The 24,435-nt window shown below is 35.9% G+C and overlaps 1 protein-coding gene across 4 annotated transcripts in view; it reads right to left on the bottom strand.

The window, feature by feature from the left end:
• XIRP2 (xin actin binding repeat containing 2) overlaps positions 1-24,435 on the bottom strand; it is a 597,703-nt gene that overhangs the window by 324,086 nt on the left and 249,182 nt on the right. For all 4 annotated transcript variants that reach the window (XM_021924350.2, XM_003907567.5, XM_021924351.2 and 1 more), the window contains one exon: positions 12,068-12,490. In XM_021924350.2, the coding sequence (XP_021780042.2) occupies positions 12,068-12,490 (423 nt within the window). Of the gene's footprint in view, positions 1-12,067; positions 12,491-24,435 lie in introns of those variants that run through there.

Here is a 24,435-nt window from a genome sequence, read left to right as displayed (position 1 = left end):
AGACAGGTGTGCAAGTCAGAGAAGCTGGCACATAGCCTCTGAAAAGATCACTCAGCCTGCACTGACCATATGCAAGGGACGATCAACATCAAGTTATCACAGACCTGCTGTCCGATGAGCAGGAGTACAGCTCTCGGCAGAGTAGGCTAAAGAATTGCGTGACCTTGAAGCCCAGCACAAATGATGCAATGCTAATGCACCTAACCTAAGAGTAGACACTGAAAGGAGCCAGTTCATTTCAACAAGTGTTTTCCATTCATCCATTCCCAAAGTACTGAATGATTATATACCCTATGCTTAGCACTCTGTTAAAAACCAGAAGGGAAAGAAAAAAATGAAATGTGATTTCTCCTTTATAATTCAGGTGGATATTCAAGCAGGGTGATGAAATAATGTATCACCCAGAGACATTTTTGAGAATGAAAGGGGTATTTTTAATAATTATGATGGAGCGATGTATGCAAACTAGGGATGTTCCCAGCAGAGGAACAAATGGTTGCCATGTAGATGAGATAGAAGTCATCCACACTTAAATAATCATTTGAAATACTGAGAACACCAAATGATAGCAAAGATATGAAGCCATAGGAACTCTCATTTGTTACTGGGGGGAATGAATAAGAGTACAATGACTTTGGACAACAGTTTGGCAATTTCTTACAAACTAAACATACTCTTACCACACAATTCAGCAATCACTCCTTTTGGTATATACCCAAGTGAGTTAAAGGTGTCAACAGTGGTTGATTTGATATGGAGATTATCAAATCATTTAATTTTTTTATTAATGCCATTTAATTTTTTTTCTTTCAGGGATTAGGGTGAAAGCAGGGATGCATTTGGTGCAACTTGAGCCCAAAGAAAGACATTCAGAGATATTTGAAAGAAAAGAAAGAGAAAAAGAGGGATTTTTAAAGAAAAAATAAACTTCTTATTAGTGTAAAAATTATTCTGCATAAAGTTACTTGTTTATTAGACTAGACCAATTTAGTTATTCTAAACTCTGTTAGCAAAACAGGCAAAATACAAAAACTAGCCTACTTCAAGAGTAAGGCCTCTGGACTCCACCTGGCTGGATTAGATTTCTTTTTCAACCACCAACTGACCGTGGGACCTAAGACAAAAACAGTTCGCTCAGCCTCTATTTTCTCATTTGTATATGGTGATGTTAACATAGTTTAACTCACAGGTTAGTTATGACAATTAAAAGAGAAAACGTTAGTAAAGTGTTTAGTACATTCCTGGAACACAGCGAATGTTCAATAATTTTTCTTATATGATTCTTTCTTATATGATTCAAAATACTTATTTCTCTTGCCATATTTTATCAAAAGTAAAACAATTATTTTATGAACCTGTAAGAAAAGGAGAAAATCCTGACAAACTCTAAAATGGCACTGACTATAAGAAGCATATCAATTTCAAAGACGTTAACACATGAAAACATGTATATCTTTGAATAAGGGTATATGGTAGTTTGAGGGACACTCAATGTTTAAGAATTGCTTTGATTTCTGGCACTGTCCAGGATCCATTCATATCAGAAACACAGCTGTGAGATTCTGTTTGAAACAGACATCTTAAATTCAGAGATCATCTAGAGAGCAGTATTTTAATATTGTGGCCTCTGGACTGAGATAAACTTGAATTCCAATCCCTGCTCTATTACTTACCAATGGTGTACTCTTGGGCAAATTATTTAACTTCTCTACATTGTAGCTGTAAAATGGGAATAATTATAGATCTTGCCTTCTATGATGACTGTGACTATTAAGTGAGGGGCAATGCTCATGAGGCCTTCAGCTCAGTACCTGGTAGATACGTAGCGTTCCGTCATTACCACTTGCTAGCTATTAGTGGTAGCACAGTGCCTCTTCCTCTAGTCACCTGAGGGCAGACAAATGTTAGCACAAGGAGAGGCACTCAAGGATAAACTCAGAAATTTATGGGCACTATAAAAAAGGCTATAGCTATAAACTAAAGGGCAGACCTGAAACATATGTTGGTGAAAACAAAATTGCTGGTGCTGGATAAATAAATATTTTTTGAGACATTGGTGCATATGAGCTGCAACCTCTTGATTTTATCTTTAAATGTGAAATTTTAAATGATTTATGTGCAGTGTATATGTGTGTCTGTGTGTGCTTCCATGCACACATTGCATGTATATTAAAGAGAAAGAAAATTTATCTGTGGAGCTCCTGGTTTCTGTTTTTATTTCTTGTTTTTATAACTTGAAATTTCTTTTCTATGAGAACTTCAAATGAACCTATTTCAAGATAAAAGGAAAAAGTTGCTCCTAACATTCAAAAATAAAGGTAAAATGGAAAAGGGATTAGATTTGAAGTCATAAAATCATTATGATCAGAAATGGAAATACTATTATATTGTTATATCATTAATAACAAAGAAATCTGACATCTAATCAACAATGAAATCAGAACATGTTCATCAGTTTAAATGTATGTTCCTGACAGGGTTCCACAAATGGGGGAAAAAGAGCACTGCATGCATTACATTGCATTACCATGCTTTAGAGTAATTTGTCTCATGGCATCCAATAAATGACTTACATTCCCATAAAACAAGTTAGTACACTATTAAGTACCATAAATCATCATATTTGGTAGTTGGTGCAGATGAGAAACATTAATGGAGCTTGACTTTGTTTCAGGTGTTTGGAACTTATTACACTCACTCACCACTACACATTAAACATAAAGAAATCTCTTTCCAAGTAGGAAAATGTGTTAACCATTTGTTTCCCATACATAATACAGTGAGTATAATGTATCATGTATTATGAAATACATAATACACCATATTATGTTCATAAACAAGGGCACAGTTAGGTGCCTGCAGGTTGCTTGATCTCCAGGAAGAGGGTGGCTGGATGGCTGTACCTGTTGTTTACAGTCACCTCCACTCCAAACTGTCCATACCTGCCCTGCACATTACATTATCTTGAACTTCAGTGTTGATGAAAGATTACATATTTCTAAGTTCAGAGAAAGGACTTAGTCTGAGGAACAAAAAGGGGGCAACTCCATTAAAGAAAGATTTTCTACATCAACCCTGAGACCTGTTTGGGTGAGGGAGACCAGACAGGGGAGCCCATGGAATTAAGGAAGTTTGTCCTCAGAGGATCATTTCCCCTGCAAAAGGAATAAATGTTCCCCAATCTTAATATCTTAATTAACCATAGCACAATTTTAAAAGTAGGAAATAATTAAACCTTATTTGACTTTCACCACCTTTTCCATTGATGTCCTCTTCTCTGGCCCAGGATTTGGTGGAAGAGTCCACATTCCATTTAGTTGTCATGCCACTTTAGTTTTTTCCAACCTATGGCAATTTCTCAGTCTTTCCAAAGATAAATATGTTTTAAAAGATAAATTAGATAAATATGTTTATTCAATACTTCTATTCACTGGATTAATTTAACAAATACCACAAGTGACTATTTTTTCCCTTCCCTGTCATCCTATGACTAATTTTCATACTCTATCATTTTCTTTTCAAGAATCTTCTCACAAGTAGAATAAACTAAAGGGAGAAATAAAGAAAATATTACCTTTAGAAAGATGACTAAATAGGGAAAATTTGGGGGCCTTTGGATCCACCAAGAGTCATGGAGATGACACTTCAAAGACAGTCTCTAAGTCTAATCATGGAAAGTCCACCAGCAAACCAAAGCTCCTGCAAGAAGTTAAGACAGGACATCCAACATTCCTGGTGAATAAACTTCCATTTACTGTGGACAAAACTGGAAGAAATTACCTTACCTAAGTGATCACACAGTATTACCAGTAATCAGACTCATTGATTTACTGTATTTCCTGATATGATGTACTGTGAAGGGCAAAACATCATTACTCCTGTGGTATTCCTGCCAAAAATCTGTAACCATGAAAAAACATCAGATAAGCTCATGTAGGAAGGCATTTTCTACATTATTCTGCTTGTGAGAAGATTCTTGAAAAGAACCTGATAGAGTGTGAAAATCAGTCATAGGAGGACAGGGAAAGGAAAAAAATAGTCACTTACGGTATTTTTTAAATTAATTCAGCCAGTACCTAGAAATGTTGAATAAACATCTGAGAAAGATAGGATGGGTAAAAGAATCGGGCTCCTAACAGGGGCAGTAGACCAAGTATCACTATTCTTATAACACAAGGGCAAAAGCCCTCACTAGTCTACTGAGTAAAATGTCAAAGAATGCCAATCCATGAAGTGACAGCAGTTTTCCCAGTGGAAGGCAAGTCAATATTGCTTAACATCCTTGTATGGTTACTGGCCCCATGTTTTTTAACAGTGTCATATTGTGACTGCACATATCACTACCACAAACAAATGGGAAGAGATGGCAGCTCCCTCTGAAAGTCTTAAAGGCCATGCAAATATGTTTAGTTGGGAGTTTTGCCAGCTATTTCTTTTTCCAACTAAAATAAAACACTGGACAGGAAGCAGTAAAATAGCAAACATGTAAGTGGGTGAAAAGAACAGTAACATTATTTTTAAAAACAAATTACACCACAAAGAAAACGCTGCATAAAATGAAACAAAACATTATGGCCCATCCTCACAGTATTCTGGAGGTCCTCTCTCTGTCTATGGTTTTAATAAAGCTTTGAAAACTAAAACTGAACAAACTGCAGCTCTTCGTCTCATCATCTCAAAATGGGATTGTAACTCATGTTAAAAAGTTTCCTCAGCATTTGCTGTACTGATTATTCAGTGAGGGCTCTTCTCAGTGGGACCTTTGCAGGCTGCAAGACGAAGGTGTTGTCAGATGTATAAAATCTTCTTTGCCCAAAGCTTCTTTCCACTTTTAGAAACCATAGAGTGTTAGCCTCTTCTTTTATAGATGAGAAAACAGAAGTCCACTGAGATTAAATATTTTCTCTCAAGGACATACAGTGGGTTGCAGAGATAACAGAGGAACGAAAATAGAAGGAATATTCATGTAGTGCTACCTTGGTGCTACTTTTTATATTTCATTAGGTGCTGCCTCTTAAATGCCTCTTCTCCTTCAGGTGTTGTATCATTTGTCTTCACAAAAATTAGGTGGCGTATTAATCTCCTTATTTTACAGTTATGAAAACTAAGGATTAATGAGTTAAAATAAGTCATTTGAGTTTATACAATGAGAAAGTTCCCGAGCCAAGGTTTCCAACTGACCTTTAGTCACCAAATTTTAAGTTCTCATATGCTATGCCGAAAAGAAAATCATTGTTCTGTAGAATACATTTTCTAACCAAAATGATCACTTTTACTAAACTGGACATTTCAACTCTATAAAAAACTATTTGCCATTTTTTCAGGCAAAGGAGAAATATTTTATTTCTTCAAAGATCTCTGAAACTCTTCCTATGGGAATAATCCTTATTTTTTATCTTTTTCTATATTAATATTAATCTGCATTTTAATTTTTCTATATATTTTTGAGAGTTTTTTTTCAGTAATCATTTTCAAGATTCTAATAACTTCTGTCCTGTTAAATGCTTTTACAGAAATAAATCATACTTGACAGCAATTACCTCAGAAACACTGATGAGAGGGGAGGGTGGGGAATGCGGAGTCAGAATGCACTGACAGAGGTAACTGCCTGAGAAGAAGTATTGCTTGCTGCTCTGAGATTAGAGATAAATTAATCCCCAAATCCCCACATGCCAGGGTTTAAGCAGCAAAGATAAATTCTAGCATCTAATGAAGTGATTTTGTAGTCGAAGCCAAAATGTAAGCCATGCTTTCAAATGCCTGATATTATGCAGAACTAAAAAGTAGAGGACAGATTGGTCATTAAATGAATAACCAGAGACTCTGGTTAGTAGAGTGAATGAAACTCACATATGCTGAAAACTATAGCATCTTTAATTATTTATGCCCTATCTAATCATTGATGCACATGTAGGTTCATGGTCCCTTAGCATTTTTCTTCATGGTTTTCTCCATGCCTCTGATTATGCAATAGATTAAATCAATGTATTCCAAGGAAGCACAACTTGTATATGGTGATGGTGGTTCCTATTTTCTATAAAGTTCAGCTCATGCTTGAATAGTCTTTGTCAAAAGTCTGAGGCCTAAATAAATGATAGAAACAGTATTTATTGAGAATTAGGTAAACTCAACCTGATTATATGAGTGAGTGTGGTTAGGGGAAAGATCAGAAGAGTGCATTGAAAACACAGGAAGTCATTAAGTAATCTACTGTAACAATCAGATGTTTTACCATTTGGAGTCTAAAAGACATGAATAGAATAATTAGATTAACAGATTAATTAATTGAAAAGTGAACCTCCTGATTAATGGTGAGAATATACAGGAGACTGAAAGGATTCTTTAAAGAGGCTTTTTAGTGGCCTCATTCTCTAATCCCTATGGACAGCAACTGGGAGCTTCAAAGAAGAAGGATGAAATTTCACCTTCCTGTTCTGTTCCAAATTAACTTCAACACTGCATCTATTCTGACCTGGGCAACCAGAGTCAAGTTCATTTTATTTAAAAACTGTATACATTCTTCACATAATCTATATCACCCAATAGCAGAAAATATGAATTGAAGTAAGTATATTCCAAGTGCTTTTTGAGTTCATAGGTTCCTTTCTAATATTTCTTTCTTTTTTTTTTTTTTTTTTTCGAGATGGAGTCTCGCTCTGTCACCCAGGCTGGAGTGCGGTGGCGCGATCTTGGCTCACTGTAAGCTCTGCCTCCCGGGTTCACGCCATTCTTCCGCCTCAGTCTCTTGAGTAGCTGGGACCACAGGCGCCCGCCACCACGTCCAGCTAATTTTTTTGTATTTTTAGTAGACAGGGGGTTTCACCGTGTTAGCCAGGATGGTCTCGATCTCCTGACCTCATGATCCGCCCGCCTCAGCCTCCCAAAATGCTGGGATTACAGGCATGAGCCACCGTGCCAAGACTAATATGTCTTTTTTTAAAAAAACAAACACACAAATGAACTTCTCCTGATTAATTCAATCTTTAGGTGACTATGTGCTGAAGATCAATACAGATGAGTTAAAACTAAGACATTATGATTTACTGAAGTTTCTTGATTATGTAATATTATATGCATTCATACTACTAACTACAAATAGAAAAAAATCAAAGACCTGACTTTGAAATATGGGAATATGCTCATCAGGGAAGAACAGAGAAAAACTCCACAATCATGTATTACCCAACCATTTTTTAACAATGTTTAAAAGACCTATAATGTAACTGTATTAGTTTCCTATTGCTTCCATAACAAATTGCCATTAACACTGTGGCTTAAAACAGCACACATTTAGGCCAGGCATGGTGGCTCACGCCTGTAATCCCAGCACTTTGGGAGGCCGAGGCGGGCGGATCACTTGAGGTCAGGAGATCCAGACCATCCTGGCTAACACAGTGAAACCCCGTCTCTACCAAAAATACAAAAAATTAGCCGGGCTTGGTGTTTGTAGTCCCAGCTACTCAGAAGGCTGAGACAGGAGAATGGCGTGAACCCAGGAGGCGGAGCTTGCAGTGAGCCGAAATCGAACCACTGCACTCCAGCCTGGGCGACAGAGCAAGATTCCGTCTCAAAAAATAAAATAAAATAAAAAAGCACACATTTATTATCTTAGAGTTCCAGAAGTCAAATTCAGAAATAAATTTCACAGGTTAAACTCAAGGTGTCCAAAGCCCTTGGGGAACATCCATTTCCTTGCCTTTTCCAGTTCCTATGGGTTGCCTGAATTTTCTGGGTCATGGCCCTGCATCAAGCCAGCCTTTGCTTCTTTCATCATAACTCCTCTGACTCTCTCAATCTGACATCCTGTAGTCCTCTGATAAAGACTCAGTTTTTATCTGGGATAATTCATGAAAATCTTTGCATTTCAAGATTATTAATCACATTTGTAATGTCCCTTTTGACATGTTGGATAACATACTTGTATATTCTGGGGATTAGAATGTAAATATCTTTGGGAGGTCTTTATTATTCTGCCTATCAAAATAACTATCACCAGAGTAGTCACTTACTTGAATGTAAGTGAAGAATAAGTCATGAGTTTCATCCATAAATACTTGTCAACACGGATCCTTCTAATGTTTATGGTTAATTCATGATACATTAACTGATCCTGATTTTGCATGTATTTAGTTAAACCTGTCTGTGGGATAGTGTTTGCAAAATGTCTGCAATTATTTTTCTCCTAGTATCTATTTCCCTTTGCAAATACAAGTTTGCATTTCCTTCTGTCAAGAGGTGGAGTCTATGTCAGTACATTGTTAATCTGGCTTGCTTTGTGGCTACTTTGATCAATAACATGGACATGTTATGGAACATGGAGAAGTAATGTGCAAATTATGAATATAGCCTCCAAAGGCCTCATGTGTTCCTACTTTCTCTCTTGAAACTTCTATGACCTGTGCATACATCTGTGCTACCTACCTGAGGAGGAGAGATGCAGAGCTGAGTTGTCCCGGCTCTGTTGTCATCCTAGAACAGCCAGATTCCCGCTGACTTTGCAGCTGACCATAGACGCATGAGTGACATCAGACAAGATCAGATGCACAGCCAAGCTCATCAGAGACTTCTAAACAATCATAAAACCACTAATGGTCTAACCCCACTAATTTTGGGGTGGTTTGTTACACAGCAAATGCTATTGATAAATTACATAATAGTAATGTATTTCTTAGTGTTACAAATAGATGTGACATTCTCTCAAAGATTTGTAATTTTGCAACATATTTTTGTAAATTCTTAAAAACTCTTAAAATTATGTTCTACATCATTTATTTGAGAGGATGCTTACATCTTTGGATTATAGTCTGCCTCATAAGCATGAAAATCTTCAGTTTCAATCTTCATTTTAAGTTGTTTTAACAGGGTGTTTTAGAAATGACAATAGGTTGTGTTCATTTTGGAAAATTATAAGATAAAAAAATTATTTTAAGAATTTCTCACTGATTTTCTATTGTAATTATGTTAGAATAAATTGTTTTAACAAAGACTCTGAAATAGTGAATGTTTTAGATATTGATATCTCTTTTTAATGACCTTGCACACTTATAGAAAATAATGTTTGTTTGCTTATTGATGGAGTCTCACTCTGTCACCCAGGATGGAATGCAGTGGTGCAATCATAGCAACCTCTTGCTCATGGGATCAAGGGATCCTCCTGACTCAGACTCCTGAGCCAGTTAGTTTTTAAATATTTGTAGAGACAGGGTTTTGCTATGTTGCTCGGGCTGTTCTTGAACCTCAGGCAATAAGTGATTCTCCTGCTTCAGGTTTCCAACGTGCTGGGAATACGGGTGTGAGCCACTGTGCCTGGCCTTTTGAGAAAAATAGTAAGAGTCTTGTAGATCCCTTTTCCTAGTAATAAATGTTTGACCAAACTCACCTTAAACAGACACATTATAATGAATATGTACATTTCCCTTCTGTCTGCTGAAAAATATTTAGATTAAAAACTGTACACATGTATACACATACATCATAAGGTCTAATTGTAATCTACATCTACTTACAAGTAAATATATATACACATACACATATATAAACATACATTAAAAAGTATAGTTACATATATATGTATGTGTGTATGTGTATGCGTATGTATGTCAACTTACTTGTAAATAGATGTACATATACATGATATTCCACACCTTTAAAAATTCTACAAGCTCTCAATTTACTGCAATTATTTTATAAATTTTATAAACCAAGTGCCTATTACTGAAGGGTTTCCTTCCATAGCAACATTAAAATGTAGTTTATTGTTCCTTATGGTTGAGATGATTTGCTAGTTGCAAAATATTTTCCTTATTTGAAATTATTTTCTGTCTTGGCTTTAAGTTTTATAAATATTGAATACCTTTTTCCACATCCCCAGTATCTCAATAGTCTCCAAAAACATAAATGTCAGAGTTATGAAGTAGCCAGAATTTTTTAGATGATTTATGAAAATAAATATATCATGACTTTATAATGAAGCACTACATAATATAAAGTGGTGACATGAGAAAGAAAAAAGCATCTATAAAAACTAAGAATTAAGTTGTATATAATTAATATGCTATGGGGTGAAATACAGAATTTTAAATTTGATTGAACTAGAATTCTTCTTACATGCCCAACAATATAACAAAATACTTCACTTGGAGAAAACAAGTTTAATTCATCATTGACTTCTCTTTGTTCTTTTTCTTCTCGTCCCCTTTGTTCTAGAATAAGTTTGCAAACATTCCTAAAACTTTTTATGTAAACTGATTCTAAAAATTACGTGTCTTCTATGGATAAGAAATTTTTAAATGCATCAACTTTGTTTCATACATTTATGGAAATACTATATTATGACACAGAACCTTAGAATATTTAAAATAGTATGTTACATAAACTAAATTTATCTCATTTTTACAAGGCAAATGGTGGTTTTAATATATCTGGTTCTTTTCATAATTATTTGTATAGTTACTAGATGGCAAACCACCTATCATGCTGAATATTACTAATCTCACATTTAAATCAGAAACGATTATTAATGTTTTATTATATTATTGTTGTATATAAGCAGTTGCATCTCATCCAGATGAGAGAGGTTATATTACATCACTTATATAGATGACTTTTTCTACCTTTGGTTCTTTTGTCAGTTATCTTGGGCAAATGTTCAAAATTATTACAGTAAAGTCAACAGAGATTGAGTGGAAATTATTTTCTGTGGCTTTACTTTTCTTAATTTATAAAGATAAAAAATAAATGACACTGTAACTATCTTTGTTGTATACCCCAATCCCTAAACATTCATCTAAAAGATATAAAAGTATAAACAAAAAGGATTGCACCTGTGAAATAGAAAAAGAAAATCTTCAAATCAGGGATCAGCAAATCGTTGCATGTTTTAAGAGATCCTCTAGTCTCAACATAACCTCATAAATATAACTTCATATCCCTTATTATCATTAAACAAATTAGAGTTACTTGATATTCAAAGAAGGGTAGCTTACTACATATTTCCCAATAACACAACTGGAAGCAAAAATTAGCAAAACAATTGATTTTCAAAAATTTTCTACTTCTGTGATGCCTTCTATGAAGGCTATTTATCCATTAACAAGAATAGGACTGTGTACCTTCCTGATAAAACTGTCATTAGGTGAAAACCAAATAAAACAAGAGACAATCAAGCAAGCAAACAAACAAACAAACAAAGTGTGGAGTTTGCTTTCTAAAGGAAAACCTGAAATCATTTATTAATTCTTTGTAAAATTCAGCTATAATCTCTATTATGTGCAGGCCCTAATGAGTGTAATAAATTTAAGTAATTCTAGTTGAAATAGTAGTTGCTTTTAATTACCACAAAAGTATAAATGTGATCTTAGTTAATAATGTTGCTAATCCTGTTTTCTGAATTTGGCTAAATGCCCTCTTTAGCTAATAGACATATTTTATATGTGACATTATAATATACCATAATCACTGAGGAATGATCATCATCTACCACAAAATATTCCAGACTCTACGCTTAGCGTTTAAAATATGTTACCTATAATCTTCATAAGATCCATGTAAAGTAACAGATTAAGACATTTGTATTTCTAAGGTTAAGTGTCATTCAGCTAGAGAAGTTAATGGCAGGCTTTAGGATTAAAACCTAGATCACTGTGGTTCCAAAGCCTTCATTTATTCCATGTCAGCATCATTACTGATAAATCCTCATAGAGCTTTGGCTAAAAGCAACACCATTTGTTAAATGTTTGAGGTACAAAGGGTGGTTAGAAATTGTTCCTGCCTCTAAGGAATTTACAACCTAGTTGAAGAAATTAGGCACATACATACAGAAACATCAACATAAGAGGGCATATCAATATTGTTTTTATGGAAGTAAAAGGAAGTCAAGTCCACGTTGAAGCAGACCATAGAGAAAATTAATAGGAGAGGATGTCACATTTTCACACTGCATTACATATTGGCTTCAGGACATCTGTCTAGAATCCTGGTGGGGGGAAAGATTACATGCTTAGTAATAAACGGTAGGCTAGGCAAGGAAGTCATATGTAAATATTGACTCTCAATAATGGCTCCTTACCTTTCCTCCATATTCAGCTGGTTTGTTTCCACTCTTGGGAGCCTCAAACACACTTCTCAGCTCATCGAGGGCAATGGAAAAGCGCTCAATCCTGCGCCGACTGCTCAGGGAATCCTCCTTCAGCACTTCTGGCCGACCATATTCCCTGGTGGTGTTACTCTTGTCCACAGAATCCTTCCCTTCAGGCTTCGAGCTCAACGTCTCTTCCCCTGAGCAGGGCAGACTTGTGAGATCCAAAGGTTCAGGTGCTGATACTACTTCTTCTTCAGGCTCAAGCAATTTGCTTTCCTGAGGTTGGAAAATTGTGCAACGGCTGTCCCTGGGATAACACTCACTTCTCTGATAATCACAAGATTCCCATTTCTGCCTCAGGAGGTTGAGGGAGCCCTTCTGCATTGGGAACATGGATGGGTCCAGGTTGTCCTGCAATATCAAAAATCCTTTTATCAAAGATACACTCAAGAGTCTAAGTTATTTTCAGACTCAAAATACTCTAGGAGCACCAGCTCTTGGGGTTTGAGTCTTAGTGAAGAAATCCAGCTTTCCTATACAATTCCATACAATTTCTGGCTCTTCACCCCACAAAGTTATGTAAGTTAAACTAGAATTACACAAATTATGGAGAGGTGTGGTTTGTATAGCCATGGCTATTTGAATATAAAGAAACAAAAGCAAAGAACACATGACTTTCTTCCATTTTCCTTTTATCTAAAATCAGCCAACAATTATTTAAAATAAAAAATTTGGACAGTGTTACTTCATTGTTTAGTATATTCTAAGAAAAGGGCAATTTAAAAAGTCTAAAAACAAAGTAAAGTGGTTCATTTCCTGCCTGCAACAGTTCAAAATTTCCTTTGGAATTACTGGTTTCTGTAAAAGTCTTACTTCAGAAGTAGTAGACTAAGAGCTAATAATTATTAAGTTTTTGTTCTCAGGCAAAACACTTTGATAATGACTTTACATGTATACCTCATTTTAATCCTAATATTATCACAAAGAGTTAATTGCTACTATTATTACTATTTTGCAGGTAAGAAAATTAAATAGTAATTTGCCCAGGATTCTGAGTGACAAAGCCTGGATTTGAAATACATCTGTGGAACTCCAGGATCTGCCCTCTTAACCAGTGGAGTTTATCTTTTGTACTTTGAGTTTTCAATTCTCATCTCATTGTGAGACTGACTGGAATTTCACCTTGTTTTAGAGCGTTTTCTGGTACAATAAGGAAGAAAAAAAATGGCAAAGTGTACTCTTACCGGAAACACACACACACACACGCCCCCCCCACATACACACACACACATCATGGGCAGCAAGAATTATATGCTAGCATGAATTTTTGCCACAGAAATAGCTACTTCCTGTTCTAACCCAAAGATTCTGCACTGTACGTTTGGGGCTTTAAAACATAAATTTTGTTTTTGAAGGATCAGGCATTTTCCTGGAAAAGTATCAGCGCAGTGGGTCTGGTAAACAATATGTCAGATGAAGGCTTAGAAATGTCTCAGAAGGTCACCTAACACAATAGCTCCATATTTCTTTGACGACCAGCCACATTATGAAAAATACCTTATACACGAGGACTCAGTGCACAAATTAGATTAATAAAAGTGAATATAAAAGAAATAAACTTTGTGTTCATTAAACAATAGTTTCCCCAATTACGTGAACTGCCTGGTGATATTTTCTACTCTGAACTCCTTCACTTTTAAAGATAATGTGTGCTGCCCACTAAATTGACGTAATGATATAGTAATGTTTCATGGACTGCTGGGTAGCTCCATGCTTACAGCAGAAGTTCAGTCCCAGGTTGGGTTTTACTAACTGTGTGACCTTGAAAAATCTTCACTGGTAGAATATACATCATGGTTTTATTTTGAGAAATAAATTTGATAATGCATATAAAGCTTCTAGTGTGTATTCAACACCCCAATAACTGTTAAATCCACATCCAGATGTATCTCTGGCTAAAGAATCACTTTAATCACTCAAATATTGATGCTATACCTGAAACTCCTAGATAGGAGTGCTTGGAAGAAGAAGTGGGGGTATTTTAAGACACAAAGCCATAGACTGAACAGACTGGAAAATTTGGCCTTAATAATATTGCCAACTAGTAAGTTGGAATTAGTCACTTATTATAGAAAGTCTCAATAAAACAGTATATCAAAGAAGACCTGAATATCTTTGGAAAACTGATCAGCATATGTTGAGAATTTAAACAACATATGTTGTTAATGTCTATGTCTCATGTGTGGATGACAGAAAAGACCACATTAACAAGGGAATGATTGAGACACTGTCACAGCTGGTAGGAGTGACCTCACGAGGTTATTTAATGAAAGACTTGTTTTTGAGCCAACTGCACGTAGTTGGAAAGGGAAAGCTGAGAGGCAGAAAAACTGGCAAGTTGGGGAGCAAAGTCATTTTCTCCTGTAGAAAAGGAAATCCTAATAATGGAAACTGATTTGGAACATCTGTTTCCGGATCAAGTTGGAATAGACATACTTCTTTCTCTCAATGTCTCCTACTAAATACAGCTAAAACCCCTAGAAATTGGACACATGAAATAAACATAAGAGGACTTTGAAAAGTAGAGAGAAGGCAAACTGCCTAGGAATGTTGAGACCTAAGGAACAATATGGTGGTGAATTCCCAGGGATTTCTTTTTCCTTCATATATACAGAACTGGTGGTGGGAAGAACCAGTAACTCAGAAAATCCTAGTGGGGAAGAAAATGAAATTGCCCTGGGAAAACCTGCTTTCCCTAGCCAAATAAGCTGAAAAGTGTCAGCCTAGAAAGACAGGACACTTCTAGAACATAAGTACCATATTCCAGGGCAAACAACATGAAAAACCACAACTAAACCCTTACTCCCATCCACAAAGGCTGAGTGGTAAGTCTAAACTTCTGGCTTTTTGCCCCTTGCTGTCTCTCTCTCCAACTACCTTCATACTAGAGAAGACTGAGTCGGGGGCCAGGATTTTTGTTCCCACTTGATGGTAACGGGGCTCCTCTAGAAGATGTCAGTGGAAGCCATGTGAAGATCCTGTACTTCTACCCCACCTAGCAGTATCAAGATCTTCTCCTCTTCCCTTTGTGTGTCAGAGAACAGAGCTGGTAATTAGAACTTTCTCCATCATCCACTGGTATTGAGAGCTTCCTTCTGGCAATTATGCCAGTGGAGGCTACAAGGAGAGCAATAAAGAGGGGCTTCCCAATTTTCCAGCCAGCAGGGGTGATGGCCTTGGAGGAATAATGAAGAGCCCAATATCCCACCTCCACAAAACAGTCATTGAACACCCTTCTTCAGGGAGTCAAAGGTCAGAAATATATGAGTAAGATGCAGAGTTTCACAACATAATTGACAAAATATCCAAGATACACTTGAAAATCATTCATATCAAGAGCCACCAAAGACCTAAACCAAAGCAGAAAACAATCAACTGACACCAACACTGACATGATACAGGTGTTTCAATTATCTCGCAAGAATTTTGAAGTAGCCATTACAAGATTGCATTAGTGAATCAACAACATGATTGAAAAAAAAGTGAAAAAGTGGAAAGCCTTAGCAAAGAAATAGAAGACATAAAGAAGAAACAAATGAAAATTTTAGAAATGAGATAGAAATAACCAAAATTTAAAAACTCATTGGATGGACTCAGCAAAATAAAAAGGGCAAAAGGAAAGGATCAGTGAATTTGAAGATACAATGATAGTAAGTATCAAATCTGAACAAAACAGAGAATATAGAGTGAAAGAAGAATAGAAACTAAGAGACAAGTTGGACTATAAAAACAATCTAAAATTCATGTCATTGGATTTCCAGAAAAAGAGAAAGATGGTGGGACTTAAAAAATACTCCAAAAAATTCGTGGATAATTTTTTCCAAATTTGGCAAAAGATACAAACCTGTAATTCAAGAAACTGAGGTAACCACCAAGACACATCATAATCTAATTTCAGGAAACAAAATAAAAAAAATCATGGTAGTCACTATTCCCAGTTTTATTCCCATTGTAGAAGATGGGAAACAAAGACAGTACCAGCATTCACATTGCACGGTGGCATAGGATGGTAACGCACTGTGCTGCAAAATTCACCATTACGAATAAGCAACATACCAGTGTCAGTTTTCAATCTATTCCCTCTCAGTTCCAAAATAGGATGGTAACGCACTGTGCTGCAAAATTCACCATTACGAATAAGCAACATACCAGTGTCAGTTTTCAATCTATTCCCTCTCAGTTCCAAAAAGCAATAAGAAAGAAATGACACCTTGCTTATACAGAGAGAACAATCTGAATGACAGCAAATTTCTCATCAGAAACCATGAAGATCGGAAGGCAAGGGCACAATATTTTTCAAGTGTTAAAATAAAATAACTGCCAACTCCAAATTCTATGTCTAACAAAATGATGTTTCAATAACGGAGAAAAAATAAACACATTCTCAGACAAAGGAAAACTAAGAAGAATTTGTTGCTGGTAAACCTATCCTAAAAAATTGGCTACAGGGTATTCTTGAATGATAAAGAAATGGAAGAAGGAATCTTGAAATACTTGAAATATCAGGAAGGAAGAAAGAACAGAAAGAGGAAAATCATGAAGAAATAGTATACAATCTTTCTCCTCTTGTATTTTCTAAATTATGATTGAAGGTTGAATCTACGAGTATAATAGTGTCTGATTTTCTCAATATGTGTGGAGAAGCTAACCAACACAATTATATTATAAACTAGGGAGGGCAAAAGGATACAGGAGGTAAAGTTTCTATACTTCATTCAAACTGCAAAATGTTAATACCAATAGACTGTGATAAGCTTTACGTGTATAACACGCATTTAGGGGAACTACTAAAACTCCATCATACTTGAGGTGTGTTACAAAACACTGTAGCTAAATATTTAAGTAACTCATAGAAAGACATGAAAAATGAAAGAGAGAAACATACAACAGAGGGAACAGAGAAGACAAACTGAAATTTCAGACTTAAGCCCAATAATTTCAAATATTACATAAAATGTAAATGGCCAAATCATAAAAATGAAAAGACCGAGATTGTGGGGTGGATTAAAAACATTATTCAGCTATCCATGTAAGGGTGCTATTCTAAGTGAAAAAAGCCAATCTCATAAGGTCGTATACTATAAAATACCATTTCGATAACATTCTTGAAATGACAAAATTACAAATGTGCAGAACGGATTAGTGGTTCTCAGGGATTGTGAATGGACGGGACATGTTGGGGTAGGCTTCACTACAAAGGGGTAACACAGGGAGATCTGTGTGGTAGTAGGAAATTTCTGTGTCTTGATCGCTGTGGTGGTTACAGGAATCTGCATAGGCGATAAGTGGCACAGTACTAGTAGTGTATATAGCGCCAATTTCAATTTCCTGACTTTTATAATGTACTCTAGTTATGTAAGATGGAATTATTGAAGGAAACTAGATAAATCATACAAAAGATCTCTCTCTACTATCATGCAACGTCCAATGAATCTATAATTCTTTCAAAATAAAATGTTAAAAACTAAACAGATAAAAAAGTGATTTGGTAGTCACTACTCCAAGTTTTACTCCAATTGCAGGAGAAGGTGGGAAACAGACAGTAGTACCAGCATTCACACTGTGCAGTGGCATAGGATGGCAATGCATTGTGCTGCAAGATCCACTATTATGAATAAGCAACATAACCTGTGTGAGTTTTCAATCTGTTACCTCTCAGTTCCAATGCACCCTTCAACATATGTTGCTTGACAAATAACTGAATCCCTTTAAGCACTTCTCATTTAATGTGAGCACAATGTTTAGCTTTCTTAGCAATCACTGGAGGGACATTGCAAGAGAAAGAGGCTTCCTGCAATTTCCTACCTGGGGGTATCAGCAGTCATGAGCATGAGAACAATGTGGAACCTGCCCAACCGTAGCCACAGAATGATCTTATAGCTTGGGCCAGGAAATAACTTCTCTACAGCTTCCTTCTCATGGAAACAAACCATACAGCTGCCTGTGTCTGGAGGGTCACATAGGGAGCAGCTTTGGATTCTATAAGCCCCTGGGTATCCTGCATGCCCCCTGCATGTGTCCTAAGAGATAAACTCAGATCTGCTTCTCTCTCTGCAAGCCCCCACATAGCCCATGTGCTTTGAAAGCCTATTACCTAGAGAGGTGCTCCAACCCCCACTGCATGGCCTTGCCACCAGCTGCTGTCTGCTTGGTCTGCCTCTGAAAGGTGGTCTATTGATAGTCTGGAAACTCCAGGTCAGCTCTAGCCTGGCTAAACCAGCAAGCTTCCTGCTCTCCAGTGGGCTGAACCACACCTTCTCCATGAAAGTCTGGATCCTTTGCCAGTTTGTCTTTCCTTGGTTGCTCTCCCTCAGCCTGAGGCTAGTGAATTGACTTTCTTTGTAGCTAATACCTATTCTTGTATCATAGTTGTTAATTCTTTCTATTAACTTATCTTGTTTAACTTACATGTGGCTTCTTTTTCCTGATTGGACCCCAACTGCTACAATACTCTTGCATAATCCGCTCTCTAATTCTAACAGTAGGTCACGGTGATATGTTTTCAGTATTGTCAATGGTGATGCATGCCACCATTCCCTCTATTACTAACAGTTTTGCCATGGGACATGAGATTGGAGAAACTCTTCTTCCCATATTCCCTGATCAGGGAATGACAGCAACAGGGCAGAAGGCACACTACCCTAGGGCCATTGAGTGCTATTCTTGCAGAATGTTTTCCGGAAACAGTGCAGAAAAAATTATTTGGAAAAATTAAGAAGCCGAATAGATATCCCATTCTGGGAGAATTACAACATGTACACCCTCGTTAAATGCTTTGAAAAGTCTTTCAGAAAGAAGTACAAGGACATTCGTGTGTTGCTTAATGTTCTGAGAAATGTATTGTTTGTCAATTTCATCCTTGTGAGAAGATCACAGAGTGTACTTACACAAACCTAGAGGGTAAAGCTTACTACACATCTAGCCAATATGGCACAGCCTTTGCTCCTAGGCTAAACGCTCTACAGCATGTTATTGTACTGAATGCTGTAGGCAGTATAACACAATAGTATTTGCATATCTAACCATAGAAAAGGTACAGTAAAAACACAGTATAAAAGATAAAATGTATCATACCTGTATGGGGCACTTATCATTAATGGAGCTTGCAGGACTAGAAGTTGCTCTGGGTGAGTCAGTGAGTAAATGCAAAGGCCTAGGAGATTACTGTACACTCCTGCTGTAGACTTTATAAACATTATGTATACATAAGCTACATTAAATTTATGAGATTTTTCTTTCTTCAATAACAAATTAACTTTAACTTACTATAGCTTTGTTACTTTATAAACTTGTTAATTTTAAAAACTTTTTGACTCTTTTGTAGTAACAGCTTAAAATCTTTTACAACTGTAGAAAATTTTTTCTTTATATCTTTATTTTATAAACTTTTTCTAACTTTTTTTACTTTTTAAACATTTTTATTAAAAACTAAAACACATACATTATTAGCCTAGGACTACACAGGGTCAGGATCATCAATATCACCGTCTTTCACCTCCAATATCACTATCGTGTCCCACTGGAAGGTTTTCAGGGGCACGAACATGAAATGGAGCTGTCATCTCCAGTGATAATAATGCCTTCTTCTGCAACACCCACTGAAGGCCCTGCCTGAGGCTGTTTTGCAGTCAATCTTTTACATATATCTTTTAAATTTTTAGAAAAAGTATGGTCTAAAATAACAATTATAAAAACGTAGTATAGTAAATACTGGGCAACAGGGATTTTTTTCCTCCATTATAGTCTTGGGGGACCACCACCGTATATGCAGTCTGTCATTAACTGAAACATTATTATGTGGCATAGAACTGTAGTTCAAAGTTGTCCTTAACTTATTTGTCAAGGGAGCCTTTTAGCATAAATTGCTCATAACATCCACAGGTGCAGTCTTCCATTAAAGACATTTTGATAAATGTAGAAATAAAGCAAAATCCACTAATTATAAAAGGCAAGCCTCTGTTTTCTTCTTAGTATAACCATGTAGTAGTCATGACTTTGGCAAGTTTTTTTAAAGTATTTGTTAATCACTATTATATTTAACAAGCAATTTTTTGGTATTTGTATTCTATTAGAAATCAGCTGGCATCTGTTAAAGACCACATGATAAGTTGTAACATTTGTATATAAAATGAGAAGACTTTCCCAGCATTCAGAGAATTGTATGCTGTCAGAATCTGGGTATGAATGAATAGAGGGTGATGGCTGTGTATATTAAAATATAGTTCCAAAAGTCATTTAATTTTAAAAAGATTCAGCTGAAATGAATATCCAAAGGGACTACATAGGTGGCAGGTAGTGATCCTGCTGCAAAGGTTGCCAACAGGATATGGCATCCCTTTCTTTCCAATTGAGGAAAGCAAACTTTGATTTACGCGTAATTTACTTCTGTTCATGGATCCAGAGACCTGTTGCTGGCTATGGTGGGACCCAACTACCACCTTATTTATCCTCCTGGGGGAGCAATCCTCAAGAACAACTTCAGTGCAGGTGGTTGTCTTTGCTAAGTTAAGCATCAGTATGTGGAGTTATTGAGACTGAGATATACCAAGGCAGACCGAGGTAGGATGAAATAAAAAATTGCCGTGGAAGCTGCAATAACCTGAAGGATTAACCAATAACCTGAAATGAAGCATCGGGGCATAATACAACCAATGTGGACATTTTGATAAAAATGTTTTGCAGTATTGCATATGGCACATAAAATGTTTTTGCTTCTAACTAAAGTAGTAAACTCTGTATTTTTCCTTGTTAGGAATTGGCTTGGGTAGTTTAAGAGATTTTCATCCATGATTCCCCTCCTTCATCCTCTCTCCAGGATTTAATCACTGTGTCCTTTTAGTCTCTTGCATTTCTTATTTTCTCTCCTGCCACAGGACCTTTGCAAATGCTGTCTTTCTGCATAAATACTCTTCTCTCTCCTGTTCTGTCGGTATCCAGTATTTATCCTTCTGTTCTCACCATAAGGCATGACTGCCTCAGGGAAGCATCCCTGACTTACCAAAGATGTTATAGCTCACTATTTTAGCACCCTCAAAATATGTTCTTTGTTGTTCACATTATCAAAACTACAATTACACATTTGTTTGTGTAGCTATTTTACTAATGTGTTTCCTAACTTGAAAATTCTATGTTGGCAAGGTGCATCCCGGTTTGTGTTCAGTCGTTTATCCTTCACTTTTAACACACTGCCTGGCACAAAGCTGGGGCTCAATTAACATTATTAGAATGAAAGGTACAATGCTGAAAATAGTAGGTTTTCACTGTAACCCATCTTATGTATAAACATATTTTTTCTTCTCATACTGGAATTAACTAGAATTAATATATGGAGCAATAGTTCCCCTGGGATTCACTCCGACTCAGTAGATATTAAAAGCAACCCAATTAGTGCATTTTTAGTAAGTACCTGAGGTGATTTTAAGGAAGATGGCCTGAAATATATACTTTGAGAAACACTAATAAAGAGAGTAATGGTTTACATGGACTTAAGAAAGGAAATCTGCCAAGATTTAGTAAATACATGAGCTGACATTCACGTTAGGATTCCAAAGAGTTTATTTCACGTTGCTGCCAGGTGATCTGCTATCTTGTGTAAAAGAGTATCAGGTCTTCAGAGAGAGAATTTGTAAGGGAAGGAAAGAAACCCTTGGTCAAAGCTAAGTTGTCTGTGTATTAAAGACTGCATGTTTACAAAAGTGTTCTCATATTTTGTGATCTCTGTTATTGTAAGAATTATCTCCTGCCTCTATTATTGTAACATTGAGTTTATGTCTAATTATAATGATAACGTTAGGTTTGTGGCCCATTGTATTAAACAAAAAGAAAGACCACAGTGATTTTGCCTGTCAAGCATACCAATCTGCTCAGAGAAAAATTATCTTTGACTAAGTCTCGGGGAGAAGAAAAATTACCAAATGCTTCCCTGTTCCACTGAAAGTCCCTAAAGTTAAATTTTAAACAAGCTTTGTAAATAGTCTCATATGGTTGATTTACTAAGATTTCCTGTAAGTCATAACTCTTGTTTCTTGAGTTTGACAACATGCTTTGGTATACTTCTCTACTAACAGCATTTCAAGTTTAAAGCATAGTTATATATCAATCTGAAACACATTTTCAAATCTAAGAAATCTATGATTATTACAGAATGATAGTGAATGAAGAGTTTTAAACAGTCTGACACATGGCAAGATTGACAATGGCACTGACACTTTTGATCTCTATTTTTAAAAGGGAAAATGTGCCCAGAAATAATAATTTAATAGGAGAATATTATTTAATATATGCAAATGTGCCTTGCAGGGTTTTAATAGTCACTACAGATAGTAAAAAAGGAAATGCTTCAAAGTGAGGGGGATATTTTACTAAATGGTGGTCTGGCCACACAATGAAATGATGTAGCCATGTGAAATGGTGAATATAAAGACAATGCAGAACCAATGAAAGCAGTATATGATATAAAATTGGGTAAAAAGATACGCAGAAAGGAATGTATTGCATGACTTCAAAATATATGTTCAAGAACTGAAAGTATTTTTTTTAAATGCAAATAATTTTTTTGGTATATTGGGATTGAGGCAGTTGGCTTTTCTACATTTTTGAAGAGAAAATAAATGTCATCTTTATCAGCATTGGTTTAAACTGTCTACTTCCTTTCACAGAAGGAAAATAATAGCCTTTTAAAACAATTATGGATTTTTCTGGAATATTTTTAAAGTTTCCATCAATTACTCTAATATTTATAGCATCAAATTCCAATATTCTCACTTTTCACTACCAGAGAATGACCACTGAAGGTAATTTAAACCCAAGAGTCAGTTTACTGCAGTCATCTCTGTTTTAAATTACAGCACATGCAAACCCTCTCTAGAATCAGCATGCGATCCCTCTTTTCCTTCTGGTGGTGTTATATGTGTATGTGTGTATATGTGTGTGTGTGTGTGTGTGTGTGTGTATATAACTTATATATTATATCATAGTTTTATTTATATATATGTATATATATGTGTATATATATGTGTGTGTGTGTGTATATATATCTCTCTTCTATGAAATGATCTCTGAGCCTGACTGCAAGTGATGTCATTTTTCATTGCTCCAAAATTGTGGCATTCTATGTCAAGTAACCCATCAAAGGTTATTGCAGAAAAGAACACCAACTTCAGCTCTGGGAACCTGAGAAGCCTCAACATATTTGCTGTGGGGACCTGGACGGAAAGCATTTTACTGAAATGTACAGGAAGCCTCTCCTCAGATGCAGGCAGCTGAAGTTCTGCAGGAGGGTGTTTAACCTTGTTTTACTCTGTGCAATAATTTTTAAAGTTGGCTTTGAAATTCTGAAAACACAGCAGGCTGCAAAGGGTCTGGGTTGCATGCCAGAGCTATTTCATAGAATAATTTCGGTCATAAAGCAATTGACTTTTTTCATGAAAGATCAACACATGTCTCTTTTCATTCTCATTGTTTCTGTGATTTCTACCTGCTCTCTTTCCCAACACCCATCATCTTCTGGCCCAGTGTGCTTTGGAGATCACAGCATTTTCTGAGGCCCTTTAAACATGACTTTAAATATTTTTTCAGGTATAATTCAACAAGTACAATACCAACTAGAATTCTAAAATATTTTTGTTAATCAGAATGAAGGGTCTGCCAATTTGAGAATTAAAAAAACATCAGAATGGAATAAAAAGATATTGTTGGATAGAAATTTTTCTAGTGGGTTTTTCATCTTTGGAAACTACAACATGTGTCTGAAGGGGGAAAATATTTGCAATATAATTCTAGCATACTGCAAAATAGTAGCTAATGATCCCAATAAGATGACACAGCAGACGAAGATTGTGAGGATTGTGAGGCATATCAGCATCAGCAAGCTGAAGGTTCAAACTACAAAACAAAGCGTTTCCAAGAACCTGCCAAATTTATGTTGTCACTAAGCCAGATTCTCTGCCAAGGAAATCCTCAGTCTTGCAACTGCAGAAAGCAAGTTAAGGTTAGGTAAATATCTCAAACTAGCACCTTCTGACAAGGGTAAGAATCCCAAGGATTATGTTTATACTGCTAATATTAGTGTAATTTAACTTATTTTCATGCTTTGGTTACATTTTCTGTTACCAAGCATTCAGAATTTTTGTTATGATTGGGAAAGATTATCAGACAATTTTTTTCCAAATAAAGCAAGTAATTGATCTTTTCTGGGAGGGAAATTTTAATTAGTTTTGGCAGATAGTTGCTCAATATCTATCTGATAAGAATGTGAAAGAAATGAGTTAAGAGATTTAAAGAAATGGCATTTTCAA

This window comes from Papio anubis, chromosome 10, assembly GCF_008728515.1.
Source record: "Papio anubis isolate 15944 chromosome 10, Panubis1.0, whole genome shotgun sequence".
Taxonomy (NCBI): Eukaryota; Metazoa; Chordata; class Mammalia; order Primates; family Cercopithecidae; genus Papio; species Papio anubis.
This window is presented reverse-complemented; position numbering and strand designations above follow the sequence as displayed.